The sequence below is a fragment of the Cyprinus carpio genome, chromosome B10 (assembly GCF_018340385.1).
Source record: "Cyprinus carpio isolate SPL01 chromosome B10, ASM1834038v1, whole genome shotgun sequence".
NCBI classification, from domain to species: domain Eukaryota; kingdom Metazoa; phylum Chordata; class Actinopteri; order Cypriniformes; family Cyprinidae; genus Cyprinus; species Cyprinus carpio.
The window spans coordinates 19,495,312-19,507,675 of NC_056606.1; the positions used below are offsets into that span (position 1 = coordinate 19,495,312).

Genomic DNA, 12,364 nt, shown 5'->3' on the forward strand with positions numbered 1-12,364 from the left:
TAGGGGAACACACCATCCACATTGGCCATGACAAACTGTGGGTGTGTTTCAGAGAGAGCAAGATGCGATGCTAGGAATTGTTTACAATCGCAAGAGAACAGTATAAAACCTAAACAACTCAACTAACCGGTGCTTGGGTTGCAAATTAAAAACATGAATATTGAACATTAGTGTCATATTGTAATGTCACCAAAGGGAAGAAGAGTTGTGGCTGACGACAATATCGACAGTTAACATCCCCAAACTTCGACATTTAAATCTACCAAAACTCATTCTTTATATTGAGTTTCTTATAAACTTGATCTTGGTAACTATTGCAAATGCCACGTTACTAATTTTCACTAATTGAGGAGTGCAACATCAACAATGGTAAAGGACATAATTATTGGAAAAGTTACCACTTTCAATAAGTCTATAAGAAACCCAAAATGACCCAAGTTTTGGTTGTGTGCAGCATCAATAAAGTTAGGGGACATTAATGTTGAAAAAGTAAAAAATGTGAAACATTTCCTACAGTCTGCCCATTAAGCTTTCAAACATTTATATCCCATAATTTGTGACACTGTAGTCAACAAAAACGTATTCTTAATTTTGAGTTACTTATAATCTTGTTAAAAGTAATTTTAACTGTAACAAAAGTTACTTCTCCTAATTAGTTTGGTTAGAGGTTGCTGGAACTGTTGGAAAAGTTACCAAAGTTCTGACAATTAGACGACACAACAGTTGGAAAAGTTACAAAGTTCTAATAGTTGGAAGGATGTAACTGTTGGATGTTACACAAGTTGTGAGTTAGAAGATGTAATTGTTGGAAAAGGTTACCAAATTTTTAACAGTTAGAGGATGTAACCATTGGAAAAAATAACCCAAGTTCTAAAAGTACCAACGTTAGAGTACATAACTGTTGGAAAAGTTACCAAAGTTCTGACAGTTATAGGACATAACCGTTGGAAAAGACACCAAAGTTCTGATAGTTAGAGGGTGCAACTGTTGGAAAAGTTATTAAAGGTCTAAGTTACAACTTTACCAACATTTTTCCCAACCCAAACTGGAAGCACCTGGTAACCATTACAACTGCTGTGTATCCAATTTCAACAAGGTTACAAGAAACCCAAAGTGGAGTACTAGATTTGTTTGTCTACAACACCAACAAAGGTAGAGGATATAACTGTCGGAAAGGTAACCACTTTTGACAAGTCTTTAATAAAATGAACAATTGGAAATGTTACATATTGGGAAAATATGTTGGAAACCTACAGTTACACTGGAAACAATGGTTATATCCCTTAACTTTCTTAATGTGGTCAACCAAAACTCAACAGGACTTGTAACTGTTGAAATGGTAATCACTTTTGAAGAGTTTATAAAAAAAAACTAAAACAGAGAACGAGTTTTGGTTGACAAAGAATGAAACTTTTAGACAAGTTTACAAGTAACACAAAAGTACAGAGAAGAAAAAAGTGCACTCCTGTTCAGTCGATTACAATGAGGTACTCATCTGGAGAAATGAGGAAGGCTCAGGGGGTTTTCACAAGCCCTCAACTGCGCCACTGGGTCCAAACTGCAGCTGTGTGCGGGGAGGGGCGGCCCATGCCCTGACCCACAAGGCCCAGCTGGATAAGACATACACTCTCATGTACAAACAAAAAAGCATGCACACACACAAAAGCTTGAGGTCCAGTGTGAACATGTCATGTGACAATGGAGCCGCTCTCAACCTTGTGGTCAGGGTGAGAGCTGTAGAAGCGCCGTGTCTGTGACGGACCCCCAACGGCACACAATACGCATTCTCCTCCAATCACACGGCTGCTCTTTTGTGCCAGCGGTTATGTCACTTCCACTCCACCAATCTGAATGAGCCAGACTGCAGCGGACCAATGAATGTCTGGAGTAAAAAGAACTGGAGTAAGGTTTTGTTATGTTCTTTTTTTCTAATTAATCATCACGCCACGGACCATCGTTTTTGAGAGGAAGTGAGCGGCAGGGTGTGCGCAAGTTGTTCGCTACATGTTGTCTGACAGCTCTGAGTGAATCCTAATGTAGAGTTTAGAAGGGGAGGTGGGGGGGGGCTGCCAGGCCTGGAATGAAACGACAACCCCCCTACTGGAATCTGGGAACTTTGGTGCCCACTCAACTGTGTCACGTCAACAGGCTGTGAACCTTGACCTCTCACCCCTAACTGAAACAATGTGAAGATGTATCTCACTGTCAAACACATGGAAAAACGACCCATCTCCATTTAGGATCCAGGGAAACAAATTCCCACAAAATTTCAGCAACCAGAGTGTTTGAATAAGACTCCCAGGCCGACAACAAATCCAGCATTTTGACAACCATAAGCCTGGCCAATTGAACACCAATTATGGCGTTAAACTTCTCGAAGATTTGTCAGCCGTCCACTTTGTTTATGTGACATTTCTTGAATGCGTACGTTTGGAATGGCTGATGTCTTAGGGATTACGAGTACGCCGCTGCAAAGTGAAGTGTTTTGTGGATCTACCGTGTAGTTCTCAGTTGCCACCCTCTAGGCTTTTGTTCAGCCTTTCAGAGCCATACTGAACGACTGAAAGGCCCCTATTCATAAAAGCTCCCATACACTCCCTGCCGCCTCGGCCAAGAGTCACTATAGAACATCCCTCATTTCACACGAGAATCGGGGCCGCCTGCCCACCCCCAAGCCCCTGCCCACAAAGAGCTTCTACACCGATGACTCTTTAAGACGGGGAAACTCTTGGGCAAAGACGGCTGGGGAAAATACATACACTCAACATGGGCAAAGCTTCACGGCTGACACCATGACAATCAATACTATAACACTCACTGCTAGTGTCAAGTCCGTCTACAAAAGCAAACGCAAGTACTATATATATATATAGAGATGCACACATATTATCGGACATGATACATGATATACGGACATACATACTCATACACGGCCGATAATGGCTTTAAATGTAAATATCGGCAAATTATGCCAATATGTCTTGCAGATAAGAGGAAAACCTTAACTCACACGTGCTCAGGGTGTGCTAGCAATTAGATCAGCAAATTTTTGTCTGAATGATGATTAGATTGTTTTGACTTAGACTGTTTTGGATCACTGCATTTAATCTGTGAAAACATGTACAGAATGATGCGTTCGGTGTGTGATAGAGTAAACAGTAATAGCACAGCGTAGTGGCAGAAGCGGCAGTCTCCCCCAGGTCCTAATGCCCATTCGGTAAGGAGTTTTAATCTGAAGGAGGCACTGTTGGCCTACTTCTAATTAAATTAAAGGTAAAATAGCCTACCCAAATAACATTTAGACTGTGTTTCTGATTAAATAAAGCAGTAATTGTCATAAAATAATGAGTATGTTTTGATTTCAAGGTTAGAAGCTACAGCTTACATGAAAAAAATAAAATAAAATCAAACTGACACTTAGGTAGGCTAAGTTCATATATTTGGAGTAAAGTTAAATTGAACTGATGCATCAGTCATACAGCGCTCTGGACCGTGCGCCCCATGACGAGCCCGAAGCAACCCCAACAGAAACGAATGAGATGCATTCTAACATAACTGTGGCATAACATAACTGAGCCTAGTATCGTCTTGACTATCGACAAAGACATCCGCTATCGTCGATATCTCTGACTATCGTCGATACATGATACTATCATCTATCGGCACAACCCTAATATATATATATATATATATATATATATATATATATATATATATACATATATATATATATATATATATATATATATATATATATATATATATATATATATATATATATATATACATATATATATAAATACTTTTTTTTTGTGGGTATCACATACTTTTTCATCATTTAAACATTTTTAATTATTTTATATAAATAAATAAAACATACATATATGTGTGTGAATATACACACACACACACATATGTATGTTTTATATATATCGACATGACATTCTTGCATTATAAATATTGCATAAAATAAGTAAATATGTGAATGCAGATGCTTCCAGCTGCACAAGCTAAATTTCACAAAGCATGACAGTGTTGGAATCGGCCCTTAAAAACTCCATATCAGCCACTCTCTTTTTTATCAGGTTTCGTAAGTCAGAAGACATGCATTCTTTGTGCTAAAGGTAACGTTGGGGGGGGCGGGGGTGGACATCTGTAATTAAAAGCACGCCATCATAACCATATCACAAGCAACTGATCACATAAGGAATTAGCTGAAAGTACACCTCACCCTACAAGAAAATCTTGATGCTGAAGATATCAGATCTCCCGTGGCCTTTTCAGCCTGGCATGAAGCAGCGGGCATAACAAGGCCATGTGAGACCGTAGAGGGCTGCGATGAGATAATGCGTTATCGCAGTGTCACGTGCTCCAACTAAGCCAACAGGACGCGCGTACACACACACACTTACTTCTTGGCCACATGCCAACTTTCTCACCCACCTGGCACCCTCATCCCCACAGCTTGCTTTGTTTCTTTCCCATAATGCTTTACCCCAACTACCCCCCTGCACCCCGCTCACTCCCTCCCTCCCTCCCCCTCCCGAGGCCCCAGGAAGCTCTGACTGCGAGGTAATAACTGAAAACAGCTGTTAAAAATACCAGACTGATGAAGCCTGAAGCCCCCCCACCCCCTTAAACTTTATCCCCGCACAATCAAGTTTTATTAGCATGGAGTGATGCATGAAGTCAGTACGCAGCTCTGAGCGAGAGCTTGCTGTTTTTTGTGACCAAAATGGGGAGGTGGGGTGAATTTCACTGCAGGACATGCAAGCGAACATGAAGTGGGTTTTGATGAGCGCTGACCACTGCCAGCACAATCTTATCAATGGAGAATGACGTCAGCGGCTCGCACACACTCACTAAAACCAACACAGAATCACCAATGAGGCTTCAGACTGTTTTGCCTTGGGAATTTTTTTTTTTATATTGCTCCCAATGGAGCACGGCCCTAAAAGATCAGGCTAACTGCATCCATTTTAGATTCCTGATTTGTCTTCGGACACTTGAAATTATTTTGATTCACAGCCCTGAGTTTTCCCACAAGGACAAATGAATGGGAGTGCAAACAAAATGAAAAGATACTTTACAATGACAAAAAGATAAACACACACCTGAATACTGAGGTGAAACAAATTGCATATAAAAAAGAAAGTATAATGATGAGACTATGCTTAATTATTCATCAAACCAACACTTCTGCCATTAGATTTTTTTCAAAGCATGAATAAATCAAAGCCTATTATTTTGAGTTGTGCAAAAGAATGAAAAAAATTATCAAAAAATTAAAAGAAATATCAGTTTCTACGTGTAATTTCGGTGCAAAAATGACTCAAAAACTGCCTCTGTCTGCAGTTGGTCATTCAAACAAGCAGCCCTGCCCCAAAACTCATGCCATTGGCTGAACCAATGTTGCTATGCCAGTCTGGTTGAGATGTTTAACAAATCAAGTCAATGATTTTGATAGCTCCACGGTGTTTAAACTTTTCAGTAACTTACAAACGGCTACAGAAAAAGCTATCATATGCATTAGCTTTTTCTAGGACTGTATAAGCATAAGTAGCAGAAATTAATTAGAAAGTATTGCAAATGAGTTTTCAAAATTTTTAATAATAATTAGGGCTGCATGATAAATCGCATGTGATTGTCAAGAGCATCTCGTAGGTAAAGCCGGTTCTGTGATTAGTAGTAAATCTCCATCACTTGCGTTCAGATGGAGCAGCATTTAATACACAGAGCCGTAGTTATATCACGTTCATAATCGAATGTGATTCATCTGCGATTATGAACAAGATATTTCGTAGCTTGTCATCAAACTATGGCTCTGTATATTAAATGCCGCTCCATCTGAATGCACGTGATGGAGATTTACTACCAATCACAGAACCGGCTTTACTGACGAGATGCACATGACAATCACATTCGATTTATCATGCAGCCCTAATAATAATAAAAGAAAAATCAGATGCATTAAGATACGGAGCAGTTCTGCTTCACTACATTAAAAACACAAACTAATTAAAACAACTGTGTAATGATGGCACTCTTGCTATTTACACCATACTGTAAACACAATGCCATATGAATATAATTGGCCAAAGAGATAAAATCCATTGCAAAAACACAGCAAATTCAGAATGATTCCATGCAGCTAGCACAGGACGTGATATGATCAACAGGAAAGAGATCTGCGTTACGGCCTTGGGAACAGCTCCCTGCATTCCTTTATCTACTTCCTGTAGCATTTCTTCAGCCCCTGTGGTTTGCCCTCACATACAGATTCATAAACCACTCTCCTTTCAGGAGGAGCGTCTGTAAATTAGGTCTTTATTTTGCCTTGTTCAAAAAACCCCCAAAAAAAAAAAAACCTGATGTCTAGAACAACGCCAAGCTTGTGTGGAAAACCAGAGGAGAAAAATAATGTTTGGCTTGACATTTCTTTCTTCTGGTTTTAATCTCAGTCAATAATCAGGTTACCAGAAAGGGTCTTCGGTGGAATGTGTCCAACGGCGGGAAGGTTTTTAAATGGTCACCACTTGATGAAGTAGTAACATTAAAAGGGGAAAAAGGAGAATTGGTTTATGTCTCATGCAATTCCTGGCCTCCTAACAAGACGCAGCATTCATAGCACACCCTTCTTCTACACAGCAAAAGGGAGACCGAAATATTTCTAAATTAATTTGGATTTGTTTAGTTTATCCTTACAGAAGAAAAAAAAACATAACACATTAAGTCGGGATAAATTTGTAAAGGCGTATTTATTTGGTCAATTGTGCAAACATTCGTACACCGGTTTTCAGGTTTCCTGAACCGTCTTGCACTACAGGAATGCTGTCTTAGCTTAAAGGCCTGGACAATGTCCCCTCTGTAGCTGAAGACGGGGAGGTGGGACAGGCCAGAGGGGGGTGCCTGGTTTCTCTCTAGCCATCTACCCCCACCCCGTCTCTGAGTGCTGAGTGTGTGGAAAAGGCTTGGGCTGTTGACAGGGCCGCTCTCCTGAGCACTGTTTGTTTATGTAAAATGAGGCCCTCTCGTAAGCAGGACAATTCCTCTGTTTACTTTATATTGTCTAGTAGGTCTTAAAATACCATCGTAGAGGAGAGAGTTTAAATAGTGGAAGAAAGATGGAGGGGAAGAGAATGCCAGTCAAAAAGGGCCAACGTGCTCCGACTGCACAGCTATGCGATCAAGGTCTTGCCACTTATTCACTAGTATGACTTTGTGCAATAAGTACACTTATTTCATTAAAATCGTGGGTTAGCTTGGCTCAACCCCAATGTAAGTGAATACACAAATGCAAAGTGCTTCAACAACAATGCTTTTTTCCCATTTGAAGAATGAGAATTAGAATCATTAGAATTATCATTTTTGTTGTGAACAGACCTTGACAAACTTTTTTGCTAGTTTTTGCAACAGGTGTTTTGTCCAGAATTCATCCACTTATATAGTTATTGAAGTTATTATTCTTGGTGTGAATGGACCTTAAACGTTGCTAGTTTTTGCAAAGTCAGCTTCACTTACTACTGTGCTCCTGTATTAGCCGGGACGTCCTGTATTTTGGGCCTAATTGATTTGTCCTGTACGTGACCTCCCTTGTCCCGTTTTTTGACTGCTACACAGATCTAACCACTGACTGATACAACAGTAGCAGTGCTGATCACTTGAGAATGATCACCGATACCTGTCCAATCACAGCCCCCCTCACGCAGTATACGTTAAGTAAATCAGAAATCGTGAACATAAATGTTATAGGAAGGCTTCGAAATGCTCTGATGGCTGGTCGCTCCCGCCACACAGCAAGCGCCTCTCGCACTAACACCAATTCCGCCCGTGTTTTGATTTCAATAAATCAATTTTGGTGAATACAAACAACGTGATTATTTTTCATGAGTCCAACATCCCACTGCGCAAGAGACGTGATCAGTAAGGGAAGTCGTCTTTCACTATTGTAATGTTGTTAAATAGAGAAAAAACATTTTATATTTAAGTAACTAAAAGCATAATCCTTAATCTTGGACCTTATTCTTGAAACACAAAATGACCAATAAAAATGTGTCAAGCACCAAAAGCAGCCCATATTAAATCTATAAGTTGTCTTTAATTGAAAAATCTGCATTTTCTTGCATACTATATATGTGTGTGTGTGTACACGGTACTCACCCCAACCCTCCTCCCCCACTTTAGGGTGATTGTCCCATATTTTCATTTTCTGAAGTTGGCAAACCTATGTGTTACACTAGGATTAAGCTAGCATACAATGTTAGCAATAGCATCTAACAAACTTTAGCAGACCAAATTAATAAACAAAACATTACAGCCACACCAACAAATCCAAGTAAGAAAATCAAACAAGATTAGCCTCACAGCACTATCAAAAATATGTTGACTAATCAGTGGACTTTTACCCTGCTGTTTACACCCACCAGAATATAATTAAATCAATTAAGAAACATTATTAAATAAGGAAGTGATAATTAGCGAACAAAGAGCAATGCTGTTAAACTGATGGGAATGTTCAAATCTACAAAAGTGCTGAATTAGCATTTGCAAAAAGAGGACATTGTGGAAGATAAAACCTTAAGCAACTTCAACCTGGGGTCAAAGCAAACCTTGTTAAAGTCGAATAACTCAGTTAAGAAAAAGTATCTAAAGCTCCTTTATAACTGAAAGAGGGAAGCTAAACCCTCAACGAGAAGAGCTTTAGTGGGTTTTTTTTCACCGTACAAACTAAAACAAAAAGACCTGAGAGAAAATAAAGCTCCCTCAAAAAATCTTAGCATAGCAGGTTGTGTTTATATTGAAAATCCAGTGCCAACAGTTACTGTAAACAATCTTCAGCTTCGGTTCAGTAACATTACATGTTTTTTCCCCCTCATAGACTGAGTGGCGCTTCACAAACTTTTGTACTCCAAAACTATACACAACCTTTCTATTGTACAATGGGAAAGACACGGTTGAATCAGTTGCCTTCAGGCTCACACACACACACACACACACACACCAACAAGCCAGAAGTCAGATGTTATTATCCATCTTATCTACTAGAATCACAGTCGCTCTTTGTTACAGCTGCTAGAGGTAACCTGTTTTCCTTAGTCAAACCACTCATGCAACAGCAACCATTCTCTGGCTAATACTATTTGACGAGTTAAAAAAAAAACATTGTGCTGCAAACAAGCAAACCTAATGCCACATCTAATATCCAAATGTATGACCAAAAGATTCATGCATTCTCATGAGTTAGCAGCACAATGAACGAATGTTTATCGCCACAGTCTTGCTCAAATTTTTCCACAATGACATGTTAGCCTACGTTCGCATGCCTCATCACTTATACATTGACACAGCAGCTTTAGAAAGTAACAGGCAAACACTGTGCGAAAAAGAACTCCAATGGAGCTAAATGGAGGAAGGCAAACATATGCAGCAATTTGCCTGCGATTCAGACACCTCGGTGGGGGCTTGGTGCTCAGGTAGCCAAACCACCCCCCCAGGTGAAGATGTCATTAAGATAATGGGCATCCAGTAGAGACCTCCGATAGGGCCGTCAAGCAGTAACTAATGATAACAATAGTCGCCTAACAGCCCTCTAATTGAAAGACAGTTTCACTGATGAGGAAGAACTTATCTAGAAAATTTCTATGTGGCTCAAATGAACTCAAAGGTCTTCATAACATAAGCCATAAAGCCTTGCAATCAGAACCAACATTCCTGCTTTCGATATCTATGCGCCCAGTTGTAAATTCGACTCTCTAACCGGGCAACATCCTATCACACAACAACAAAAGGAGTAAAGACACATTCCTGACACCAAAAGCTGGATGAATCCTATCTGCCTGGGCTTGCCTCCAGTTTGTCGCCTGTTATGATAATACAAAATTAATTGTGCAGACGTCTCACTGCGAAAAGTCCATTTTCGTGCCATTGGAGGCGGCGAATAAAGGCTTCTTTTGTGCTCGGGTGAGCCCAAGTAAATGACTTATTGTGCAATGCATCAGAATGGCCTCCTAATACATGCATGCTCAAGACTCAACAAGTGGTAACAAACAACGGTGAACTTCTGGAAGACAAAGCTTGCTTGGGTATTAACTAGTTTTTGAGGCTTAAAAGAGATCCTAAACAGGAAAAAGTCAAACAAAGAAGAGAATATGGCGCATTGAAAGGCGACTTTTTATCGCGCGTATTGCAACAGAAAAATTTACGGAGTGCGGCGTGACGTCATGAAGGTGATAGTTGCGTTTAAAGTGAAGTGGCACGTACCGTTCTTGTGCTGGGAGATAGCGATCCGTTGGAGAGGTATGGATTCGTAATATCTGGGATCATAAGAAACGGATAACCAGCATAAGGGGGTCCCTTGAAAAATCCTCCATCTTGTTGTCGTCGCAAAGCTTAAGGGGCGACAGCAAACAAATAATTTTCATTACTATGCATAAATCACTCACACAAAACACAAGGAATACATCTAGAAGGTTATTTTTATTTATTTATTTTTTTACCTTCCGCAAAGTATTCTCTCTGTTTCTCGTAACTTTCTAGTTCTGGTCTGGGTCGGGGACGTCTGTCTGTTTGCTTGCATTTGGGAAATAAAGCATCGGTTTAGTTTTAGCGCTTCTAATTAACACTTATATGCAAAGATTAGTGCACTAAATGATAGTACAAAACTGTTTTGCTTACTTCGGAGTCTGATGAGCTGCTGTTGTTCTCGGACTCGTTCACTAGAGAAGATTTCACCTCGTCCAGATCTCTCTCCGACGACACATTCTCTGATATTTTCTCCTCTTGCTCACCCTCATCTTTGAAGGAAATAAGTTCATCGTTTGCTCCCAGGTCATCGCCTCCTCCTCCGTTTAATTGAGGCATGTTGGCACTTTAAACCCCCAAAAGTCTGATTAAAACGAAACTTTCTTCTCTCAGCGAGAACTGTAATCCGAACTAACCCCAAACCTTACAAGCGCGACTGTGCCGAGGCTAGAAAAAACAAGACGTTCCCAGTTTTCCCATGATCAGATCAGAAGCCTGTGGGTTGTGGATTGGGGTTTTCTTCCTACAAAACCACACTGAAATAAACCCCCCAGACAGTCCACGGGCATCATTTGATATCCATTCGCGAGCCTGGAAACTTCCGATAGTCCTGCGGAGAACGGAAAGTCATGCACGAAAAAAGTTTCGCGAAACAAAGGTGAGGATACAAAGTTTCAGGCAGTGCAGTTCCTTTAGAGTTTCTCTTCCAAACGCTCGAACCTCTCCGTGTCAGCGTCTCAATCCCATGGTTTGATTGAAGGCGCGCGAACGTCCCGACTGTATGTTTAATAGCCTATTTATAATTCGGCCCCGGTGACAGATTCAAATGTGGATAAAGAAACATTTGTATCCCTGGATGGTGGAAGTGGACTGGGGCAGAAGGAAGGAACACCCTCATCAGAATGAAGGAGGAGGAGTCTGAGATGTAAACCGACACTCTATTCACAAGACAACCCCCTTAAAGAGACAGTCAACACTTCTCTAGAAGAGACCTCCTGGATTCAAACAAATGTGACCCTGGACCACAAACCCAGTCATAAGGGTCAATTTTGTGAAATTTGATATTTATAATAAATAATAATAAGTATAAATAAATAAGAATAAATAAATAAGCTTTCCATAGATGTATGGTTTGTTAGGATAGGACAATATTTGGCTGAGATACAACTATTTAAAAAAAATCTGGAATCTGCGGGTGCGAAAAATATTAAGAAAATTGGCCTTAAAAGTTGTCCAAATGAAGTTCTTAGTATAGCATATTACTAATCAAAAAATAAGTTTTTATATATTTACTGTAGGAAATTTACAAAATATCTACATGGAACATGATGTCCAGTTCTACTTATGATTGGTTTTGTGGTCCTGGGTTACAAATCAGCTTCATTACAATAACAACAACAACAACAACAACATACTATTACTAATCATTTACCAATCATTTTATCTACCTACCCACACACACACACACACACACACACACACACACACACACACACACACAAACATACTTTTTATCTAATAGTATCTATGTAGTATTTTTTAATGTTTTCTTATGTTTGATTTTTTTTTATCTAATCTATCTATCTATCTATCTTATTTGATCTATCTATCTATATATCTATCTATCTATCTATCTATCTATCTATCTATCTATCTATCTATCTATCTATCTATCTATTTAAACTGACATTATTTTATAACATTTGTAATCAGCAGATGATCTCAGATGTAGTCTGATTATAAAAATCGACTGTTCAGATGTTGCAGGAACTCAAAGGCCACCTCAGCCCACATCTTGTTTTGTGAGGGTAGACTACAATACGGGACATTTTCCATGTTGCCG

The 12,364-nt window shown here is 39.7% G+C and overlaps 1 protein-coding gene across 1 annotated transcript in view; it reads right to left on the reverse strand.

The window, feature by feature from the left end:
• The window catches only part of tcf7l1a (transcription factor 7 like 1a), a 29,056-nt gene extending 17,647 nt beyond the window's left edge, over positions 1-11,409 (reverse strand). Inside the window, exons 1-3 of the mRNA XM_019078579.2 lie at positions 10,675-11,409; positions 10,497-10,569; positions 10,261-10,388 (exon numbers count right to left, since the gene is read on the reverse strand). Of these exons, the coding sequence (XP_018934124.1) occupies positions 10,261-10,388; positions 10,497-10,569; positions 10,675-10,860 (387 nt within the window). The 5' untranslated portion in view covers positions 10,861-11,409. The remainder of the gene's footprint in view (positions 1-10,260; positions 10,389-10,496; positions 10,570-10,674) is intronic.
• Positions 11,410-12,364: the final 955 nt, after the last annotated feature.